This window comes from Acanthochromis polyacanthus, chromosome 6 (assembly GCF_021347895.1).
Source record: "Acanthochromis polyacanthus isolate Apoly-LR-REF ecotype Palm Island chromosome 6, KAUST_Apoly_ChrSc, whole genome shotgun sequence".
Taxonomy (NCBI): domain Eukaryota; kingdom Metazoa; phylum Chordata; class Actinopteri; family Pomacentridae; genus Acanthochromis; species Acanthochromis polyacanthus.
The window spans coordinates 41,838,689-41,863,324 of NC_067118.1; the positions used below are offsets into that span (position 1 = coordinate 41,838,689).

Sequence of the window (24,636 nt, forward strand, 5' to 3'; positions counted from 1 at the left end):
CTGTGTGTGTGCAGTAATATGCATGTCCTCTGTGTGTGTGTGCAGCAATGCACATGTCCTCTGTGCGTGTGCGCGCAGTAATGCACATGTCCTCTGTGTGTGTGCAGTAATGCACATGTCCTCTGTGTGTGTGCGCGCAGTAATGCACATGTCCTCTGTGTGTGTGCTGCAATGTACATGTACTCTGTGTGTGTGCAGTAATGCACATGCACATGTCCTCTGTGTGTGTGCAGTAATATGCATGTCCTCTGTGTGTGTGTGCAGCAATGCACATGTCCTCTGTGCGTGTGCAGTAATGCACATGTCCTCTGTGTGTGTGCGCGCGCACAGTAATGCACATGTCCTCTGTGTGTGTGCTGCAATGTACATGTACTCTGTGTGTGTGCGCGCAGTAATGCACATGTCCTCTGTGTGTGTGCTGCAATGTACATGTACTCTGTGTGTGTGCGCGCAGTAATGCACATGTCCTCTGTGTGTGTGCAGTAATATGCATGTCCTCTGTGTGTGTGTGCAGCAATGCACATGTCCTCTGTGCGTGTGCAGTAATGCACATGTCCTCTGTGTGTGTGCGCGCGCGCAGTAATGCACATGTCCTCTGTGTGTGTGCTGCAATGTACATGTACTCTGTGTGTGTGCGCGCAGTAATGCACATGTCCTCTGTGTGTGTGCTGCAATGTACATGTACTCTGTGTGTGTGCGCGCAGTAATGCACATGTCCTCTGTGTGTGTGCTGCAATGTACATGTACTCTGTGCGTGCAGCAATGTGCATGTACTCTGATTTATTACTGTATTAACTGACTGTTTCCCTCCAGGAGACTGTGCAGAACCAGAACCAGAACCTCTAGACTCCATCTGCCTCTCAATGAACATCAGCTTTTACTAGAACTCTTATTCCATGTCAGGAATTTAACTTTTACATTTATACAGTCTGATGTCCTCACCTTCTCCTCAGTTATAATACTTATTTTTAACTTTTACTACTACTGCTACCAGTACTATTAATACTACTTTAAATGTACCACTCCTCTCTCAGTAACCCACTTTACACAGACACCGTAAATGCTGCTGTTTATGTGTTTATATTGTGGTACTTTCTTTCTTTTCTCCTTTATTTGCAGTTCTTAGTTTATTTCTCTGATTACTGCACTCAGAGCTGAGACTCACCAGAGTCAGATTTGTCATTTGTGTGTGAAACTGGGCCTGCAGAGTTGATTCTGATTTCATTCATTTCTTTCTTCTATTATTCTATTTCTTCTTTCTTCTATTTCATGCTGTGTTTTTAATTTATTCCTGCTGGAACCAGAACTGGGACCTGTCTAACATGTTCTACGCTGGCCTTCAGACCTCAGGATCCAACTGATAGATCCTGATGATCAGGTTGACCTCTGACCTTTGTGTTAACGTGTTTTACTGAGCTGCAAAAAGATGCAGAGTTTTCTTTCATTCATGATCATGTCAGACAGAGGAACCAAACAACAAACTGTCATAAATCAGAATCTGTCTTCAGCCTTCAACATCTGAACTGAAAGGCCAACAGGGTGGTTTTAATCCAGAAGGTTCCAGCAGCTTCATGGAGATCTGTATACCGGGACACAACCAGAAGGAATGCAGTGGTATCAACAAGAATTCAACTACTGGATGCATCAGTGATTTCTGGATGTTCTGATGGTTCTGATGGACCCAGCAGAATATCTGCTTGAAGTGCTTCATAATAAATACACATAAAATCAGTTCTAATGATAAAGCACAGCATATTTTTGACACCAGCAATTTAATTAAAGCAGAAGAAGACAGATCAATAGATCAGTGATTAGGTTTTTAGCTGCACATGAACTGATCCTGATCAGAAAGGATATAAGTATTAATATTAACAATAATATTAATGTCAAGTGGTGCATTAAGATGTAATCAGACGCTGAATTCAAGTGTTTAACAGCTTTAATCCATCTGGTTTAAACAATACAGTGTCTATGTATATTATTGTACATTGGCACATTCATAAAACTGCAATTAATATTAATTTATGAACTCCACTGCGATTTTTAACATTATTTTTGCATCTTTACTCCATTAATTCACCACAGCGGGTTAAAAACACACAGCAGGAAAGTCATTCTGACTGTTGTCTGTCATAAACTTTGATTCTGCGCGGTTATTTCCTTTAAAAGAGAGAAATAAATGAGTTTAAACGGGTAAAGTAGCGTCAGCGGGCCGATTTGAACTGCCGCGGTGGTGTTAGGGAAATCCCGAGTCATGTGACCAAATTGGAACGATCGGGGCTCTCCCATTGGTTGCCAAAAACTCGACAGAAGAATTCGGAACAAGCGAGCGACGTGATTGGCCGAGCGACCGCAGCATTACGGCACCATGACAGAGGAGAGGAGGACCGGGGGCCAGGAGGGAAATTGGAACAATTGGAACAGAGAAGATTGGGAATTCATAGGAGCTGAGAACTATTAAAAGAATATGGAATATTACTACTGTTTATTATTGTTTTCAGGTTTACTACTAAATGTACAGAGTGCTACTTACTGTATTTTATTGTATTTTAAAATGTACATTACTGCACAGAACATTTCAGATTATTTTACCACAGATCAAGGGCACAGATTGTTGTTGTTCACTGTGTATTGGGTAGAACTCATTTTGATTTAGACTGATTAGAATACAGTGATGTTTCTGGTTTACAGCTGAGAACTAGTTGCTAAAAGTACAGAATATTATTTATTATTTTAGGTGTGATAATTGTCAGTAAACATTCTAAGAAGTGGAAATTGACAGGGTTGTAAATAGTGCTGTTCTTGCACAATATTTGTCACTTAATTGCCCTCAGGATGCTGTGGATGAGCTTACCAGTTTTACATAACTGGCAGATGCTGCAGCTGATAATGCTGTAATTCACATGAAAAAGGAAACAAGTCCATCATAATTTAATGTTAACAGTCCAAAATGAAAAGGTCATATACAGCTTTCCTACTGGGTTAAAGAGCCAAAAAAACAAACAAAAAAAAAACATGAAAAATACTTTGTAAAAGTGAGAGGTCAGTAGCAGCTTTCATTTTTTCTTACAACTTTTCAGTGGCCCCTCAAAATATCTGTTGTACACCACTGTGCCCCCCCACTAAAATTAATCTGGATCCGCCCTTGGCTTCAATGTCACACGACTGCTGGTTGAAATCCGTGACAAGTTTGGACAGATGTGCTTTTTCACCATTTTCACCACAGGACTTCACACACAGGAACAATGTCAGTCAGGCAACATCTGTTGCAGATGAAAGGTTTATACTTTTCAGGGGGCGGCATGGCTCAGTGGGTAGAGTGGAAGGTTGCCGGTTCAATCCTCGGCCCGTCGTGCTCATGTCAAGGTGTCCCTGAGCAAGACAAGTGGTTAGCGTCTTGCATGGCAGCTTCCGCTATCAGTGTGTGAATGGGTGAATATGACGTATAACGCTTTGGGTACCTTGCAGGTATAGTAAAGCGCTATATAAATACAGACCATTTGCCATGACTGAGGGTGACCTACATAGTCCCAGGTAGGTGGTGTTTATCTGTATTTCACAGGAACTCTGCAGCAGCAGTCCAATGTTTGCATACTGATTTGTAAATTCCTCTCCAGCAACTGTAGGTCTTTATGATACCTCATGCATTCACAAATAGATGGAAATGATCTTGGAAGCTTCACTATCACCAGTGTCTGACAACTTATAAACAGTAGACACAAATTGCGTTAGAGTTCATATTGAATTGCTAAATGGTAGCTGCAACAATGAAACGTGTTCTTTTATCGCTGTGTCTGCTGGGATCTGTTCTACATGCCTTGGCTCAATGCATTGTTCCAGCCTCAGAGTTTCGCCTGGAAGGAGATTACTCGATTGGTGGAATTTTTAATATTCATCAAGTCAGTGAAGTCAATGATACTCCTAGTCGCATCAGACCAGAAGCCATTGACTGCTCCAGGTGAGTTTTCTAAAGATTCTTCTGAATAAAAACTAATTGAAAGCAACAGCTTTGATTCAAAATTTGGTGGAATAGCTGGAGCTGCTACCAAATCTCCCTTAAACCAATCAAATTAATTTCTATAATGTCAAAATGTCTTTAATTATTCATATCTTTGCAGAGATCCCAAAACTGATATTGTTGACTGTTTTATTATCTTAATTCCTACCCTGGGTCCTTCTCTCCCCACAGTCAACCTTTCATACTGTCAAACTATCGGAGGTTTCAGCTGATGAGATTCGCTGTTGAGCAAATCAATAACTCCACCAAACTACTGCCAAACATATCTCTCGGTTATGAGGTATTTGACCACTGCTCAGATACTCAGAGTTTCCCAGGAATTTTAAATTTCATCTCAGTCAATGATGAGGTCCAACCTTGGGGTGAACCACACATGAAACAAATCAAAGTGATCGGAGCGATCGGAGCTTTTCAAAGCACTCAGACTCGGACTGTGGCTCCACTCTTCATGATGGATCTCATTCCTTTGGTAAATCCGCCACTGATCTCTATTTCTTTACCATTTTTTAATGAAGTGACAAGAATTATTTCATATCAATCAATGAAACATTTGTTTAAAATAATGGTAATGTCTCTGTTACTCTCTCAACAGGTTAGTTATGGAGCTTCTAGTTCTATCTTTTCAAGAAAACAGAATTTTCCATCTTTCTTACGGACGGTGCGCCCCAATCAGGACGTCATAGACGTGGTTGTTCACATTGTGAAACACTTCAACTGGCGCTGGGTTGCTTTCCTGTACATCGATGATGAGTATGGAAAAGATGTCGTCGACCTGTTTATAAAGAAGATTAAGGACACTGAGATCTGCCTGCCGTACTCCAAACACCTTGACAACAACACAGATTACTCCAAAATATTTAGACAGATAGAGGAATTGAAGGTAAATGTCATTATTGTTTTTGCTGTTGAATGGATCGCTGAGAATCTCATTAATACAGCAATTAAATCAAACGTCTCTGACAAGGTGTGGATAGCAGGGTATGCATGGTCCTTAAACGAGAGGCTCCCCAAGACAAAAGGAATCAGAAATATTGGAACTGTAATCGGGGTTTCTGAACAAATAATACCAGTGCCTGGCTTCAGCGATTTTATCTACTCGTTAAAAGCCCAGACTCGTTGCAACAATTCAGAACAAAAGACGGTTTGTGATCAGATTTGCAACTGCAGTGCTGAAGAGATCGTTGCTGCAGAGCAGTCATTCTCTTTTACCGTCTATTCTGCTGTGTATTCCATCGCCCATGCTTTACACAAGGCACTGCAATGTGGAGCTGAAGGGTGTAATGGGAACATTACAGCCAACCCTACCATGGTAAGAGCACAGTAATTCCTTTATTTTCTTACTGTCTGATTTTTTTACTGTTTCATCCTGAAGAGTTTACCTTAGAGTCTAAAAATAATTGAAATTCTTTTTCTTGTCTGCATTGAATACATCATTCTAACATGTATAGTGTATAGGTTGGGGAAAGTACACCCCCTGTCAAAAGTTGTAGGACACTTTCTCATTCAAATAAAGTAGAACCTGTCCTACAACTTTTGACAGGGGGTGTATCTACCAAATTTGGTACACATATGCAGCACATCAGGCTGAACAAAAAAGTCAGTGACAGCCACATTCCAAACCCAACAGGAAGTGAGCTATTTTGTGTTGAATGTCAGATTTTGCCCATTTTTCATTTTTTTCGAGAGAGAACTCCTCCTAGGGGGAAACTCCAATTCACCTCAAATTGGGTCAGTACATACAGGAGGCCTTAATGATCCAAACTTATTAAAATCTTTTTCCAGAGTCAAAGGGTGTGTCCGTGGCAGCCTCTGGAATTTTGATCCTTCGCCATGAAATTTCAAATGCTGTGTAAATGCCCTGAACATGCTCCAATCTGCCTGAAACTTTACATGTATGATCAGAGTCCTGCCCTGATCACATCCATATGATGAAATACACCCCCTGTCAAAAGTTGTAGGACAGGTTCTACTTTATTTGAATGAGACAGTGTCCTAAAACTGTTGACAGGGGGTGTATATGAGCCTCTAGATTAATAACATCAACATCATTTGCAAAAGCGATAATCTATCCAAGATCTGAAGTGTGGACTGGCACTTCTTTGACTGATTAAAAGACACTTGAGTTAGCTGCTGAAGGCTCAGCTAAAAAACACAATGCAGAATAATCAATGCGGAAAAGAGAAGAACCCCAGAGTCTCTGTTCATGATGCTAATGACGGTGCATGAAGTCTAATGTCCATGGCAGGACACAAACCAGGAAACCACTGCTCTTCCAAAACAAAAAGACAAACATCACTGCATGCTGTGCCGGGGAAATGTTTTGTGAAATGAGTAAAGTAAGGGTGAATCATTTGTTAAGAACATGCTGCATTATGAATAGCAGAATAAGTGCTTACCAACAGGAAAGCATCATATCAAGTACAGTCGGGGGAACGTCATGATATGGGCATGCTCTGATGCTTGTGGGCGTGGTCAGGTCACCATCATCAAGATGGAAATTAATTTGCAAGTCTATCAAAGTGTCCATCAGGATAAAGTCAGGGCGGCAGTCTGCTTGGTGAGGCCAGAAGTTAACCAGTGAAACAGGACAATGGCTCAAAACATCACAGTTAGTCTACTACAGAATGACTTCAAACAAAGAAAGTCCAAGAATCCTTGCTACCAAAGCAAGTATATTATTAAATGCTAAGGGCTCACTTACTTTTTCTACTGGCAATAAAAGCACAAAAGATTCTAATTGGTATCGTCTAAAGTTTTGACTTTGATGAGGACTCTTCTTTCCAGCTAAACTGCATTCTCATTTACAGTTTAAAGAAAAGCTTAATTCCTCCCAGCCTTAAATGACGTAGGAGCAAACATCTTCATTTTCCAGTTGCCACAAAATCTCTGTGAAGTAGATGAAGATGGTGATGGTGGCATGAGCTTAAATGCAGGATTTTCATCCAAGAATTTGAGGTTCAGTTTCAGAATTTGATTATTTTAACGCCAAAAACTACTTGGGGAGGTTTTGGAAAATATCACGGTTTGGGTTAAAATACAATCCATCTTTGAAGCTTCTCCTCCACTTTATGGATTACCAGCGTGACCAGTCCTGCTTCATCCACTACATGATCAGTTGGATAGCAGGAAAGCAATCCAAGAAATCCCAATGACATGTTAATCAGAAACTTATTTAGGAAACAAAACAACGTAATTGGATCCTGGAGAAAAGACAAATCCCCTGAAAATGGAGCTGAGAATGCAGCTTAGGAGCATGAAAAACACCTCCAATGTCCATTCTGAATTGATGCAAGTATTCTAATTTTTGTGTGTCCACATCAGGTTCTAGCAGAGCTGAAGAAGTCTAATTTCACACTTTTAAACCAGAGCATTCAGTTTGATGAGAACGGTGACCCCATGTTTGGATCCTACAATATAGTTTTTTGGAACGACAGTGGTGATGTGCAGGAGATCGGCTTCTATAATTTTCCTCCGTTGTCTAGTTTCTTCATCAACAGCACTAAAATTCAGTGGCACACAAATGGAACAGTAAGTAGAGTTTTCTCATTTATACAGAATGCGGTGATTAAAAATAGTTTGTTTTGGTTTTCCCATTACTGCATCACCCCAATATTGACAATATCAAGCTGTGGTGCGTATATCTGGAGTGCAAATTTCAGGAAGGTCTTTACAGAATGTGCATTTATAGTGGTTAAATTTTGCAAAATCCATTTATCCATCTGCTGCACAGTGCCGTAGTGGTTAGCACTTTCGCCTTGCAGCAAGAAGACCCCCGGTTCAAATCTTTTCCTGGGATCTTTCTGCATGGAGTTTGCATGTTCTCCCTGTGCATGCGTGGGTTTTCTCCGGGTACTCCGGCTTCCTCCCACAGTCCAAAAACATGCTGAGGTTAATTGGTTACTCTAAATTGTCCGTAGGTGTGAATGTGAGTGTGATTGTGTGTCTGTATATGTAGCCCTGTGACAGACTGGTGACCTGTCCAGGGTGTCCCCTGCCTTCACCCGAGTCAGCTGGGATAGACTCCAGCACCCCCCATGACCCTAGTGAGGATAAAGCGGTGTATAGAGAATGGATGGATGGATTTATCCATCCATTATTGACTCTGGACAAGTCACCAGTCTGTCACAGGGCTACATATAGAGACAAACAATCACACTCTTATTCACACCTACGGACAATTTAGAGTAACCAATTAACCTCAGCATGTTTTTGGACTGTGGGAGGAAGCCGGAGTACCCGGAGAAAACCCACGCATGCACAGGGAGAACATGCAAACTCCATGCAGAAAGATCCCAGGCTGGGATTTGAACCGGGGATCTTCTTGCTGCAAGGTGAAAGTGCTAACCACTAGGCAGCCCGAAACCCATTTACAAATTCAGCAATCTACATAATGACTGCTGCTTCCCTATGATTTACCTCAGTCTGTTACAGTACTCCCTTCCTGCATTTACATTTACTTTAGTGCTAATTAATTGTCTTTTACAGGTTCCTACTTCAGTGTGTTCCCCAGAATGTGATGCAGGATACAAGAGAAAAATAGAAGGAAGTCACAAATGCTGCTTCAGTTGTGTCATGTGTCTAAATGGAACTTATATCAACAGCACAGGTAAACTATTACTAATGAGAGGAAGGAAACGGATAAAACGCTGATGTCATGTTGATGCCATTTTTATTCTGATCCCTGCACATGCCAGAACAATAAATTAGTCGTCGTGTTACAGTTACATCCAGGGTATGTGAATGCAAGTTGTTAAACTTCAGGCAAGTTTAAGTTAAAGCTCATATTAGGAGAACATGCTGTATCACAGACTAGGTGTCTAAAACAGCTGTTTCTAGACTCTCTAAAGTTAATCTTTGTTGTCTGTTTGTCCATGTATCCTGTAAAACAGAGGATCCCTACAGCTGCATCAGCTGCAAGCACACAGAATGGTCTGAAAACAAAAGTACGTCCTGCAACCAGCGTCTGGTGGAGTTCATACCGTTTACAGACAGCGGGGCCATACTGATCATGCTGGGGGCCGGGGCCTTGGTGGGCCTCACTCTAGCTGTATCTGTTCTCTTTGCTGTTAACTACAACACGCCTGTTGTCAGATCTGCTGGGGGGCCGATGTGCTTCCTGATTCTAGGCTGCCTCAGTCTGTGCAGCATCAGTGTTTTCTTTTACTTTGGCCAGCCATCAGTTCCTTCTTGTGTCTTGAGGTATCTGCCATTTTTCTTGTTCTACACCGTTTGTCTGGCGTGTTTTGTGGTGCGCTCCTTTCAGATTGTTTGCATCTTCAAAATAGCCGCCAAGTTCCCCAAACTCCACAGCTGGTGGATAAAATATCACATCCAGTGGCTGGTCATCGTTGTAGCGTTTACAGCTCAGGCTCTCGTACTTATTATTGGTCATTCTTCTGCCCCTCCAAAGCCTTACAATGACACAGTGTGGGACCAGAAACAAATCATACTCAGCTGTGACAACAGTCTTTCAAAAAATTATGGTCCTTTAATTGTAGTGTCAGTGTTGAGCTGGCTTTGCTTTATTTTCTCCTACACGGGAAAAGAGCTCCCGAAAAACTACAACGAGGCCAAAGCAATCACCTTCTGCCTCCTGCTGCTGATCCTCACATGGATCATCTTTGCCACTGTGTACACGCTTTATAATGGCAAGTACATAAGCATTCTTAACGCCCTGGCTGTGCTCTCCAGTCTCTACTTCTTTCTGTTGTGGTATTTTTTGCCCAAATGTTACATCATTGTATTTCAGCCCCAGAAAAATACGCAGCAGTACTTCCAAGGTCTCATTCAGAGCTACACCAAAACTATCAGCCAGTAGCTGCATCGACGAAATACGGGTTTTTGTAGACAGAGGACTGAGAATATTTAGCTTTATAGAGCAGATAGTGTAGATAAAAGTGTATATTGCTATGAGACTTTTTGAGTTTTATTTTGTTGTAAACTAATTGTGTGAGATATTATTAAATGGTTATTCATTTGTATTAAGAAGCAAAATGTTGAAACTTTCCTTGCATGTACTTCTCTTGTATCTCATATAGCATGTCATCTTTTTGATCAAGCATTATATACAGCCAGCTAACGATAATAATGGAAATATGTTTCTGAATGTAGCCTATTGTTTTATAAAAAATAGCTTGACATCATGTTTCAGTCTCTTACAATATATGGTTGTCATTATTCCTGTGAAAACACATTTGGAATATTGCACAATAAATGCAGAAAGATGTGTGTGAATTTGTAAAGTTCATTATATTAAAACAATGAAGATACAGACCAATAGTAATGTTGATTTGAGGGGCACTGTATGGATATTGCTGACTGCATTCAAACTTATTAGCAGTTAAAGTCAATGTGAAGCATGCTTAAAACATACACTCTGACATGAAATATGATTATTTAAAAGCTTCAGGATATTTGGTAATAATAAACACAAGCTTAATTATTTTAAATCTAGCATTGCTGTAATATAAATTTGTATCTACAGCAGTTTCCATCCATCCTCTATACACCACTTTATCCTCACTAGAGTCATGGGGGGTGCTGGAGTCTATCTCAGCTGAAGGCAGGGGACACCCTGGACAGGTCACCAGTCTGTCACAGGGCTACATATACAGACACACAATCACACTCACATTTACACCTACGGACAATTTAGAGTAACCAATTAACCTCAGCATGTTTTTGGACTGTGGGAGGAAGCCGGAGTACCCGGAGAAAACCCACACATGCACACTCCATGCAGAAAGATCCCAGGGCCAGGCCGGGATTTGAACCGGGGATCTTCTTGCTGCAAGGTGAAAGTGCTAACCATTACACCACTGTGCAGCCCTATTTCAAATCTAGCATGATTGTAATATAAATTTGCATCTACAGCAGTTTTCAAACTGTAAATGTGATTCAATAAAAACATGAAATGGTCGTGTGTGTGTGTTCTATTTTCTGGTTTGTGCCACATTATGTGGGTCTAATGGACCACCTGTTGCCCCAAAGTCCATCAGTGAGTTTCTGGGGGCATGTGAGCCTGATGTCGGTTCACTTTTGCCATGAACCGCTGCATACTGGGAACACACCAGTCATCTGACCATCACAGTTTGACTCTTGTCAAGGTTGCTCAGATTCCTGTGGTTCATCCTTTCTCCTGCTTCCAACCCATCCCTTGCGGCTTAATATATCCCACCCTTTGACAGGCGCTAATGCAACAAGAAAATTAATGTTTTTATTCGCCTGTTAGTGTTGTGACTGACTGGTGTATACACACAAACAACCACAATGTATAGGAAATATAAATAGATTTATATAGAACTGCTGGCTGAAATCCATGACAGATGTGCTTTTTCACCATTTTCCCCCAGGCGTAAACTAACCGTGACGTCACCCGTTGGTTTCAACGCCGAGAAAATGAAGCCCGGATTTTGCTACTTCCTGGTCGCTGTTTTGGATTTTTTTGGAGCCAGTGACGTAAAAAGCGTCATCACCGGAGACCGGAGAGCAACTAGGGGCAGGATTGGCTGAGGACTCTCTTGACCCGCCCACATTTTACCGCAGAGGCTTCTGTTGCTGTCTATCAAGTATAGCCACGCCCCCTGGCTCCGCCAACTTTAACGACTTATTTAAAATTCAGTATTGATTTATTTTAAGATCGGCCACCTGATCTCTCATTTTGACCATGAAAACTAACAGGAAAAAAATCCTGAGCTGTAGAAAATCAGTCTATCAAATTTTATTCTTTCCAAAAATGAATTGGGGTCTATGGAGAAAAAGCTTTTTGGAGCCAACCCTAGCGGACGGCGTGATATTGCAAGTTTTTGACACTTCCGGGTGGGCTTCAATTCTGGAGCCAGATGCTACGTCCATCTTTATATAAACAGACTATGTTTTCCCCACTGGACTTCACACACAGGAACAATGTGGAGAACAGTCAATCTATTGCTGATAAAACTTTTGTACATATACCTAAGTCAGGTTTGTCATGCAGGACTTCTCCTTGTAATGCAGCATGTTTACATTATCCTACTGTAATATGCTTTTGCTTTAGTAAAGGTTGATACTTCCTCCACAATTGAGAGTGACTGTCATAGTCCCAGGTAGGTGGTGTTAATGTTGTGATTAATCTGTATTTCAGTCCGCAGCAGCAGTCCAATGTTTGCATACCGATTCGTAAATTTGCCTCCCGCCATTATAGGTCTTTATGATACCTCATGCATCCACAAATAGATGGAAATAATCTTGGAAGCTTCAATATCACCAGTGTCTGACATCTTACAGAGGAGAACAGATTGCGTTAGAGTTTGTGTTAAATTGCTAAATGGTAGCTGCAACAATGAAACGTGTTCTTTTATCGTTGTGTCTGCTGGGATCTGTTCTACATGCCTTGGCTCAATGCATTGTTCCAGCCTCAGAGTTTCGCCTGGAAGGAGATTACTCGATTGGTGGAATTTTTAATATTCATCAAGTCAGTAGCCCTCTTTATCAAAACAGACCAGAAGCCATCGACTGCTCCAGGTGAGTTTTCTAAGGATTCTTCTGAAACAAAAAACTAATGAAAAGCACATGCAGCAATAGATTAACACTCATTCAACAGTTAAATAGCTGGAGCTGCTACCAAATTTCCCTTAGACCAATCAAATTAATTTCTATAATGTCAAAGTCATTGGAAGACATCAGGTCTGCTCCGCTGTCTTCCCTGCTTGTAGCACAAAATCCTTCTTTAGTTATTCATATCTTTGCAGAGATCCCAAAACTGATAGTGTTGACTGTTTTATTATCTTAATTCCTACCCTGGGTCCTTCTCTCCCCACAGTCAACCTTTCATACTGTCAAACTATCGGAGGTTTCAGCTGATGAGATTCACTGTCGAGCAAATCAATAACTCCACCAAACTACTGCCAAATGTATCTCTTGGTTATGAGGTACTTGACCACTGCTCAGATACTCAGAGTTTCCCAGGAATTTTGAAACTCATCTCAGTCAATAATGGGATCCAACCTTGGGGTGAACCAAACATGAAACGATCCAAAGTGATCGGAGCGATCGGAGCTTTTACCAGCACTGAGACTCGGACTGTGGCTCCACTCTTCATGATGGATCTCATTCCTTTGGTAAATCTGCCACTGATCTCTATTTCTTTACCATTTTTATATTAAAGGAAGAAAAATTATTTCATATCAATCAATCAAACAGCATATAACTTCACATTTGTTCAAATTCATGACAATTTCTCCATTACTCTCTCAACAGATTAGTTACGGAGCTGCCAGTTCTGCCTTTTCAAGAAAATTGTATTTTCCATCTTTCTTACGGACAGTCCACCCCAATCAAGACATCATAGACGTGGTTGTTCACATTCTGAAACACTTCAACTGGCCCTGGGTTGCTTTCCTGCATAACGATGATGAGTATGGAAAAGATGTCGTGGACGTGTTTGCAGCGAAGATTAAGGACACTGAGATCTGCCTGCCGTACTCCAGTGGTGTCAATTATCAAACAAATTACTCCAAAATATTTAGACAGATAGAGGAATTGAAGATAAACGTCATCATTGTTATCGCAATTGAATGGATCGCTGAAGCTATGATTGACTCAGCAATACGATTAAATGTCACCAACAAGGTGTGGATAGCAGGGGATGCATGGTCCTTAAACAAGAGGCTCCCCAAGACAAAAGGAATCAGAAATATTGGAACTGTAATCGGGGTTTCTGAGCAAATAATTCCAGTGCCTGGCTTCAGCGATTTTATCTACTCGTTAAAAGCCCAGACGCGTTGCAAAAATACAGAGCAGAAGACGGTTTGTGATCAGATTTGCAACTGCAGTGCTGAAGAGATCGTTGCTGCAGAGCAGTCATTCTCTTTTACCGTCTATTCTGCTGTGTATTCCATCGCCCATGCTTTACACAAGGCACTGCAATGTGGAGCTGAAGGGTGTAATGGGAACATTACAGCCAACCCTACCATGGTAAGAGCACAGTAATTCCTGTTTCTGATTAGTTTATCTTGAAGGCTGAAAATTATTGAAATTCTTGCTCTTTTCTGTCCTGAATCTGTCATTCATACATTCATCGTGTTTAGCTCGAGCCTCTAGACTGATAACATTAACAAAAGGTAAAATATGTCAAGAATTCTTTAGAATTGTCGAGGTGCATCGAAAACAGCACCTCCAATGTCCATTCTGAATTGATCCAAGTATTCTAATCTTTGTGTGTCCACATCAGGTTCTAGCAGAGCTGAAGAAGTCTGATTTCCCACTTTTAAACCAGAGCATTCAGTTTGATGAGAACGGTGACCCCATGTTTGGATCCTACAATATAGTTTTTTGGAACGACAGCGGTGATGTGCAGGAGATCGGCTTCTATGATTTTCCTCCGTCATTCAATTTCTTCATCAACAGCACTAAAATTCAGTGGCACACAAAAGGAGAAGTGAGTATAGTTTTCCCATTTATACAGAATGTGGCGATTAAAAATAGTTTGCTTTGGTTTTCCCATTACTGCATAACTCCAACATCAATATGGTGGGTGTTTATTGGGCAAACTGCAGGGATGTCTTAACCCTTTGATGCACAACATGGGTCATGATACCCACGGTCATTTTTGACACACGTGATGCATCAAAGGGTGAGCATAACATGTAATGATGTTTAAATTTTGCAAAACCCATTTAGAAATGAGAAAATCTGTATAATTGCTGCTACTTCTCTCTCATTTGCCCCATCCCTTTACAGTACTCCCTTCATTCACATTTACCTCTCTGCTAATTAATTGTCTTGTGCAGGTGCCTGCTTCAGTTTGTTCCCCAGAATGTCCTGCAGGATACGCGAGACAACAAGATGGAATCTACAAATGCTGCTTCAATTGCCACATTTGTCCAAATGGAACCTATATCAACAGCACAGGTAAGTTCTTATTCATGAGAGGAAGGAAACAGGTAAAAGCAGTGCTGTCACTCTTGATTTGAAGGGATCTCATTTGGGTTAACACTTGTGCTGATTCTATTTTTTTCTGCACATTGTTGAAAATATCACAGCAGTAAATTAGTAATATTATTACAGTAACTTCTAGGATATAAGACTACAAAGTTAAAAAAATAAGGCATGCTTATCATAACATAAACATAAACAGATGAAATGCATCTAACTTTGTCTTTTGTTCATCTGCTGTGTAAAACAGAGGATCCCTACAGCTGCATCAGCTGCAAGCTCACAGAATGGTCTGCAGAGGGAAGTACGTCCTGCAACCAGCGTCTGGTGGAGTTCATACCGTTTACAGACAGCGGGGCCATACTGATCATGCTGGGGGCCGGGGCCTTGGTGGGCCTCACTCTAGCTTTATCTGTTCTCTTTGCTGTTAACTACAACACGCCTGTTGTCAGATCTGCTGGGGGGCCGATGTGCTTCCTGATTCTAGGCTGCCTCAGTCTGTGCAGCATCAGTGTTTTCTTTTACTTTGGCCAGCCATCAGTTCCTTCTTGTGTCTTGAGGTTTCTACCATTTTTCTTGTTCTACACCGTTTGTCTGGCGTGTTTTGTGGTGCGCTCCTTTCAGATTGTTTGCATCTTCAAAATAGCCGCCAAGTTCCCCAAACTCCACAGCTGGTGGATGAAGTATCACGGACAGTGGCTGGTCATCGTTGTAGCGTTTACAGCTCAAGCCCTCTTGCTTATTATTGGCTATTCTTGTGCCCCTCCAAAGCCTTACAATGAGACAGTGTGGTACCCAGAAAAAATCATACTCAGCTGTGACTTTAATATAACAGGAATTTTTGGTTCTGTGATTTTACTGTCATCTTTGTGCTCCCTTTGCTTTATTTTCTCCTACATGGGAAAAGACCTCCCGAAAAACTACAACGAGGCCAAAGCAATCACCTTCTGCCTCCTGCTGCTGATCCTCACATGGATCATATTTGCTACTGAGTACACGCTTTATCGTGGTAAATACATCCAGATATTTAACGCCCTGGCTGTCCTCTCCAGTCTCTACTCCTTTCTGCTGTGGTATTTTTTGCCCAAATGTTACATCATTGTATTTCAGTCCCAGAAAAATACGCAGCAGTACTTCCAAGGTCTCATTCAGAGCTACACCAAAACTATCAGCCAGTAGCTGCAGCCACTAAACAGAGGACTGAATATATTTAGCTTTATGGAGCAGATGGTTGAAAACTATATAGTGCTGTAAAACATCTTACTTTTGTGTTGGAATCTAATTACGTGAGATATTTTTAAATGGTTATTCATTAGTTTTACTGAGGAATGCATTAAGAAGCAAAATCCTGAAACTTTGCCTTCATGTAATTCTCTTGTGTCGCATATGCAATTAAAAACATACAGTCAGCCAATGGTAATAGTGGAAATATGTTTTTATATGTATTGTTCTGTAAAACAATTTGTAAAGGAGTAGCTGTGATGAGTTGTGTTTTTGAACCAAAGTGAATATTGCTGACTAGATCCTGGCTTGTGCAACTGTTAAATTCAGCGTATAGTATGCTTAAAACATCCACTCTGAAATGAAATTTAACTATTCATAACAACTTCAGGACATTCAGGTGCACAAGCGTAATGATCTTGAGCCTGGCATTAACTGTAACATACAGATTTGCATGTACAGCAGTTTTTAATAGGAAGTATGATTCAATAAAAACACAAAATGACGGTGTGCGTTCTATTTTCTGGTTTATGGGGGTTGCTATTTCATGCATTTGACCACATAAAGGCAGTTCTTCACTTTAAAGTCTGACTTATGTGCAATTTTTATGAGCAAACGCTGACTTGTCACGGATGTACACCCCCTGTCAAAAGTTTTGAGACACTTTGTCATTCAACTAAATTAGAACCCGTCTCAAAACTTTTGACAGGGGGTGTATCTGATGAAATATATTTGTTGTCTGATATGTGCTGACATGAAAACTTTTTCTAAATTATAATGCTGAAAAAGATAAATCATTCATTCGTTCAGAAATGTTATTAATGCAAATTTTGTGCAGCTTTGTTTAATAATACTCTGCACCTTCTGCAACACATTTAAAAGAGTTCAGCTGCACATATGATGGTGCAGAGGTAAGCGGTGTCTTCACAGTAGTTTGTGCCACACAAGGCCAGAAAGTTAATAAAGAATGACCTCATCGATTTCTCCTTTCAGTAAAATTAACATATAAATGAAGAATTATGTGCAATTATGTTTTGTACTGAGATTAAAACTGTAAATGGCGGATGTTTGGTCTTTTGTGCAGCTGGATTCGTGTGTGGAGGATTTAACTCATTACCCCTGAATAATAAAGGCTTCCTCCTGGCAAACACCAGACAGGGATTTAATGTAAATTTGTGGTCAAGAGGAAGTTTGCTCATCATCAACAACACTGTTTGGCTCAAATACAGTCAGCGGATACAATGAGCCAGAAAAAAAAATCATTTGTTAGTACCAAATAAAGGGTGCAAAAAAAAAAGAAGAAAAGAACACGATTGCAAAATATGTAGAGGAAACAGCGTACATTCACAAAAAATGTGATATGGAAGGTACTATATAGGTGCTCTTCATTTCTGTGCTTATGTACTTAGAGCATGATAGCTATTCTTCCAACTTATTATGGGATTTAATGTGTGTCCTAAGAAGTGAACAATATCTCCCGATAAACAAAAAATAAACTAAATGAAAATGAACGTAAATAAATGTGGGGAGAAGTTGAAATAAAATTACACAGGAGCACTACATTTACTTATAACTTCACCAATCTTTCTCATTTTAAAACACTTGGGACAACTCTGCAGAATTTTTGACAAAAATCTGACACACATACACGACATTCAAAGTTTGAAGTCACTTAGAAATGTCATTATTTTTGAAAGAAAAGCATTTTTTTCCAATGAAGATAACATTAAATGAATGATAAATCCAGTGTAGACATCGTTAATGTGGTAAATGACTATTGTAGCTGTAAACGGCTGATTTTTAATGGAATATCTCCATAGGGCCACAGAGGAACATTTCCATTTCCTGTGTTCTAATGCTACATTGTGTTAGCTGTTGAAAGGCTAATCAGAATCAGAATCAGCTTTAATGGCCAGGTATGCACAAAACATACAAGGAATTTGATTTCGGCTGTTGATGTCAGCCTAGGAATATGGGAAGAGAATAATAATTAAAAAAGAAACTATAGAAAGAACGACAAGGGGAAAAAATTCTAATAAAAGCAAACATAACGCAATTTATACAGATATTTACGGGCTAGAAAGGAATATATAAACACAGTAGCTCAAAATGATAATTGCTAGATGATCATACAGTGCAAAAAATAGAGAATGCAGTTGCTAGTGCAAAAACTAATGTACACATCCATTGGAATAGTGTCTATTGTACAGGTGTGGATGGATGGCTCAGCTGTTTGTTAGGGTGATGGCATAATTCCATCTGTCCATTATCCGTACACCATTTATTCCTCGTGAGGGTCACAGCTGACTTAGAGCGGCGGCAGAGGACATCCTGGACAGGTCACCAATCTGTCACAGGGATACATATACAGACAATCACAATCACATTCACACCTACGGACAATTTACAATCGCCAATTAACCTCAGCATATGTTTGGACTGTGGGAGGAAGCCGGAGTACCCGAAGAAAACCCACGCACGTACAGGGAGAACATTGAGACTCCATGCCGAAAAATCCTGGTAAGGCCAGGATGTGGACCAGGGATCTTCTAGCTGCAAGGAGAAAGCGATAACCACCAAGCCACTGTGCATCATTTCCTACTCGTCGCACCTCCGATTCTGACCGAGCTGTCCGTCCAAAAGTAGCTGGCCGTTGGGGACGCAGCCTGTAATACTCACCTACTACAGCTTTGCTCCAGAAACTGAAAAATTATGCTTCAAAACTGGACTCTAATCGTGAAATCCCAGTCAGTAAGAGACAAAGTGAGAACGTCCTGATTAAATGCAGCACTCTTACAGCTTTAAGTATATATTTCCTCTCTTTAAACATGGAGTACAAGTTCACCAAAACATGTTGTGTTGGCCGAGTGAAAGGCCTGAATATTCAAAGAAAGGACCATCACACCTGAAGAGTCAAACTTCAAACACGAAAAACAAAAAGTGCAAGCCATACTACTGATTAGCAAGTGATTTCTTAAAAGTAAAGCGTAAATATTTCACAGCAACGATTACTTACCTCCAAAACATATTGTAAAGTACTTTACCCCATCCCATTAGTTCCAAAACCCTTTTAACCTATATTTTTTTGGGCAGCCTCTACATCACCCCAGTTGGCCTCTCTTCTCTCCTGTCTATCTCTTCAGCCCCATGTCCTCCTTTCAAGCAGAACCAGGAGTTCAAACTCAAACTTTGGTGATACTTCAGGTCACTGTCTGACTATCCATCACCATCACACACAGAGTGATTGCAAATGATCTTCTGTCCAATGACCTCAGTGTGGCCAAAGGTTCGATCATGCGGAACTCATTTGTAAAAGGATGCTGCATTTTAGCATAAACCAGAGACACCGGGTTGAATTAATTAAAGAATTTGTGTGTATTTGCTTGTGATCCCATGCGATCTTACAACCTCATCTCGACTTCCGTGCCGTCATTCATGGCTCACCTCTATGGCAGAAAATGTTTCATTAGATTATCAAAAGATTCACTTTGACAAGTATTTGTTTTACAAATTTGCAAAAGGCATATCTCAGGGAAAAATGTTGTCACAATAAACATCAAGGCTACATTTTCTTGTGTCAATTATCGACAGTTTCAGTGAAACCTGGTCTAACTTTCATACCTTCATGCATAATTTGTGCAGCAAAGCAAGAAGAGAGCAAAGTGGTTCTGCACTGGTTAACAGAAAGCTGCCTAGTGTATGAAGGGATCATCTTTGGTCGCTCTTTCCAGGTAACCAATTCCGTCTGAATTCACAGATGGGGGTTGCAGCACCATTTTCAATTTGGCTTTGGAAGATAGAACCACTCGCGACTGTTTTTTTTACAAATAATTTATACATTTTGGGCAAGCCCCCCTGCTCTGTAGAGACTTCTCCTGAGTGTGTGTGTTGTTTCTAGGACATCACCAACATGTAGAGAGCTTGGAGAAAACATTTCAAGTCTCTGTGATACCCAGAAGCAGAGATATAAGCATTTTAAAACCTAAAAATTCCAGGCGAGGATTGGGGGGAGGGCATTTTGGACTGAATTATTAAAATTTGAAAATGCCATAACTCAAAAATTATTGGGAGTATAAGCCTGTAATTTTGCACACAAAGCTTTTTTATCATGATCTTCCACCACCAGCACCCACAGTAAAATTGAAGATGGTGCTGCAACCACCTTCCTGAATATTTGGTGTTTTGGGATGGAATAAGCCAGGTGTTTTATCTGCACACTGCCATATATTTTAATTATTTAAACTTGTAAACAATAAAACACATTTATAATGCTATGGGCTGCACAGTACCTCGGTGGTTAGCACTGTCGCCTTGCAGCTAGAGGATCCCCGGTTCACGTCCCGGGTCTGAGATCTTTCTACATGGAGTTTGCATTAGTGGGTATTCTCCAGGTTCTCCAGCTTCCTCCCACAGTCCAAAACATGCTGAGGTTAACTGGTAATTCTAAATTCTCCATTGGTGTGAGTGTGATTGCTTGTCTCTTCATGTATCCCTGTGATGGACTGTTACCTGTCCAGGTGTCCCCTGCCTTCACCCTAAGTCAGCTGGGACAGACTCCAGCAACCTAATGAGGATGAAGTGGTGAATGGACAATAGATGGATGTATACAAAGTCTTTTAAAAGCATTCACCCCCTTGGAAGTTTTCCCCTTTTATTGCTTTTCCACATCAAATCATTTCCCATTTAATTGAATTCTTGAAAAAATTTACAAAAAACAACTCTTTAATTTCCACATGAAAATAGATTTGTATAATAAACTGGATCACCTAATTTAACACAAGTATAGCCAACTGGTTAGTAAACTAGAGAACATATAAATGCATTGATATATGTCTAAAGTGACTGTGGTATAAAGAACCCTGCATCTGGAAGGCCCAGTGACACGTGAATTAGTACTCCTGGATAGAACTACACCATGAAGATGAAAGAAAACTCCAAACAGCTCAATGAAAAGGTATGGAAAACAGAAGTCAGGGAATGGATACAAACATGCTTGGAGTCCATTTAAATCCTTCATGAAGACAAAGAGGGAATATGGCATGTGCATAAATGTACCTAGAGCAGGCCGTCTTTAAAAACTGAGAGACCATACAAGAAAGACTTGTGATGGAGGTCACCAAGACACCTATGACTCCTCTGATGGAGCTTCGGTGGCTGAGATGGGAGAGACTGTGCATACAACCACTGCTGCCTGTTCTTCATCAGTCAAAGCTTTATGGAGAAGGACAAGGAAAAAGCTGGCGTTGGTAAAATCTTAGCAAGAGTTTGTTAGACAGCGACGTGAGATTTCTGAAGTCAACTGGAAGAAAGTGTTTTAATCTGATAGGACCAAAATTGAGGATTTGGTCTTCAAACTAGACACAGAGTGCTGCACATCATCACACACACACACTATCCCTCTCAAACACCTTAAAGGGGAACTTCGGTTTTTTTCAACCTGGGGTCTGTTTTCATGTCATTTCATACATGTGAGTGATGGAGAAATAAATTTTCGACATAGCTCCAGTATTTAGCCAGGCAGGCAGCTTAGCAGCTCAGCTAGCAGCTCAGCGAGCAGCTCAGCTAGCGAAAAGTATGGGGCAACTTGCTCCCCCCCGCGTCAAAGTCCGCCCTAACGTGCTTTTTCCCCACACTGACCAGCTCAGATAGTCTCAACGAGTGTCCCACTACATACTAGAGATGAGAAGTGAACGAAAACCTCCACATTACCCGGCTCTTTGTTGTGGTCTGTATCCAAATCTCAGGACGCTAGAAAGCAAATCTCGTTCCGAAATCGCGCGATTTCGCGAGCTATCACGCGATTTTGGAACGAGATTTGCTTTCTAGCGAGCTTTCTTACCTGAGCTGCTAAGCTGCCTGCCTGGCTAAATACTGGAGCTATGTCAAAAATTCATTTCTCCATCACTCACATGTATGAAATGACATGAAAACAGACCCCAGGTTGAAATAAAACAAAGTTCCCCTTTAACTTTGGTGAAGCACGGTGGTGGAAGCATCATAATGAGGCAATACTTCTCAACAGCAGGCAAAGCATAAAGAAATCCTGTAAGGTAACATAATGCAGTCTGTAAGAGAACTGCGACTTATGAAAAGATCAGTTTTCCAGCAAGACAGTGACCTGAAGTATTCAATCTAAACTACACACACATGAATATATACAGTACTGTATGTTATCCTGCTGCTTCTGTCATCTGTGAAATCACCCATAGCTGCAGTGTTCCAGTTTACTGGCAGGCACGTATGCCCAAACTACAACAGATCCAGATGCTTTAGGTCATGAGCTCCTCCTTCTTTTCTTCTATATGCTGGATAGGTGTTGATTTTTGTTTCATCGGCCCATAGACCCTTATTCCAAACTGTTCTGGAGGCTTGTGGTGAAGTCTTTTGATCACTGTATAAATTATGTTTAATGAGCATCCATAAGCTTCATAGTCCTCAGGTCTACTGGGTCAAGTGTCAGTTTCTAGTTTTCCTGTGTGCCCAAGCCAGCCTTTTAGATGTTTTTGACAACCTGACTGTATTTTCAGTGGTAGTCACAGCAGGATCCACGCTAAAAATGTTGGTTCCCATCTGATCCAAACTGATTTATTTTGGATTCATTTGACCAAAGAATGCTCATAAAGGGGCTGCACAGTGGGGTAGTGGTTAGCACTTTCACCTTGCAGCAAGAAGATCCCTGGTTCAAAGCCCAGCCTGGGCCTGGGATCTTTCTGCATGGAGTTTGCATGTTCTCCCTGTGCATGCGTGGGTTTTCTCCAGGCACTCCGGCTTCCTCCCACAGTCCAAAAACATGCTGAGGTTAATTGGTTACTCTAAATTGTCCGTAGGTGTAAATGTGAGTGTGATTGTTTGTCTGTATATGTAGCCCTGTGACAGACTGGTGACCTGTCCAGGGTGTCCCCTGCCTTCACCCGAGTCAGCTGGGATAGACTCCAGCACCCCCCATGACCCTAGTGAGGATAAAGCGGTGTATAGAGAATGGATGGATGGATGGTCATAAAGCTCTTGCAGTTTTGTGTCATCACAGTGATGGGTTTTCTTCTTGAACAGGCTTTGGGGACAAAACTTTCAATTTAGTCTACTGAAGCGGTTTATTTTGAATCATCCATTCATCCACCCATTCTCTATACACCGCTTTATCCTCATGATCAAATAAACTGTAGTTCAACTTAAAAATAAGAACAGCACATCCACTAGCTGTACTCATGGCAGGGAGTCTTGTATAGCTTAGTAGTTTTGCATACTGATTTGTGAATTGTCCTCCGACCATTTAAAATATGTATTTATGACACTTGAAGTCATGCAGTTAGAATAGTGAAATGAGCACTCAAAGCTTGCCATAAGGGATTGTATAGCTTTAAAAAACAGACGCTAATCTCAAGAAGGTCAACATCAGATGGGTAAACACTAACTACAACGATGAGGCATTTTCTAGCTCCTCTGTGTCTGCTGGGAGTTCTTCTCCATGTTTTGACTCAATGCATGGCCCAAACCTCAGAATTTCAGCTGGAAGGAGATTATTTCATAGGGGGAATTTTTGACATTCATCACACCAGCAGCAGTCTCTATCGGGACAGACCAGAGGCCATCGACTGCTCCAGGTGAGTTTTCCAACAAATCTTCATATAATTGATCATACTCGTTTTCTTTTACACTGCAGATCTCTATTTTTAGTTGATGAAACAACATGTATCCCAATTCTAATTAACTTAATTACTTGTGGCATTGTCAAAGCTGCTCTACAGCACTAAATCTGTACTTTACTTCATGTAACATTTACAACCATGTGGGGATCACAGGACTTAAAGCAGGGGTGTCAAACATAAGGCCCGGCCCAGCAGAGGGTCCAATCGGGCCCTCAGGATAATTTTGCAAAATGTAAAAACGACAGAGGTAAAAATTAATCCTTACTGTGAAAAGATTTAAAGACGTTGTACATTGCGGATATAATGTGAGTCAGCAGCTTCAGTACGACTGCGTTTGGTTTGGTGGAACCCTATTTTTCATGCACTCCCATTTTTATTTATTTTTTATGTATGAACTTTATACAGTGTATTCTGTCTTTTTGTGGCTGTATTCTGTCTTTTTGTGGCTGTATTCTGTCTTTTTGTGGCTGTATTCTGTCTTTTCGTGGTTGTATTCTGTCTTTTCGTGGCTGTATTCTTTTTTTGTGGCTGTATTCTGTCTTTTTGTGGCTGTATTCTGTCTTTTTGTGGCTGTATTCTGTCTTTTCGTGGCTGTATTGTCTTTTTGTGGCTGTATTCTTTTTTGTGGCTGTATTCTGTCTTTTTGTGGTTGTATTCTCTCTCTTTGGGGTTGTAATCTGTTTTTTTGTGGTTAGACACACTGTGATCTGGAAGTTGTAATGAGTAAATAATACAATGAGGCATAACACTGTTAAAATTTCACTTATTTTTCTAAAGATATTTCAAGTTGTTCATGATGTTCTGTAAAAAAAAAAAAAAAAAAGATAGCTCAGTAAA

General features: G+C 40.7%; 2 protein-coding genes across 2 annotated transcripts; both read left to right on the forward strand.

The window, feature by feature from the left end:
- Nucleotides 1-3,505: 3,505 nt before the first annotated feature.
- On the forward strand, nucleotides 3,506-9,483 carry LOC127534498 (taste receptor type 1 member 2-like). Its single transcript, XM_051949761.1, is given in 4 exon segments — nucleotides 3,506-3,515; nucleotides 8,529-8,624; nucleotides 8,908-9,285; nucleotides 9,288-9,483. Coding segments are annotated over 4 exon segments (636 nt in total). The 3' UTR covers nucleotides 9,440-9,483.
- A 5,656-nt stretch (nucleotides 9,484-15,139) lies between these two features.
- Nucleotides 15,140-19,349, forward strand: LOC127534499 (taste receptor type 1 member 2-like). Its single transcript, XM_051949762.1, has 2 exons — nucleotides 15,140-15,776; nucleotides 19,297-19,349. The coding sequence occupies exons 1-2, from the start codon at nucleotides 15,140-15,142 to the stop codon at nucleotides 19,347-19,349; spliced, it is 690 nt and encodes a 229-aa protein (XP_051805722.1).
- Nucleotides 19,350-24,636: the final 5,287 nt, after the last annotated feature.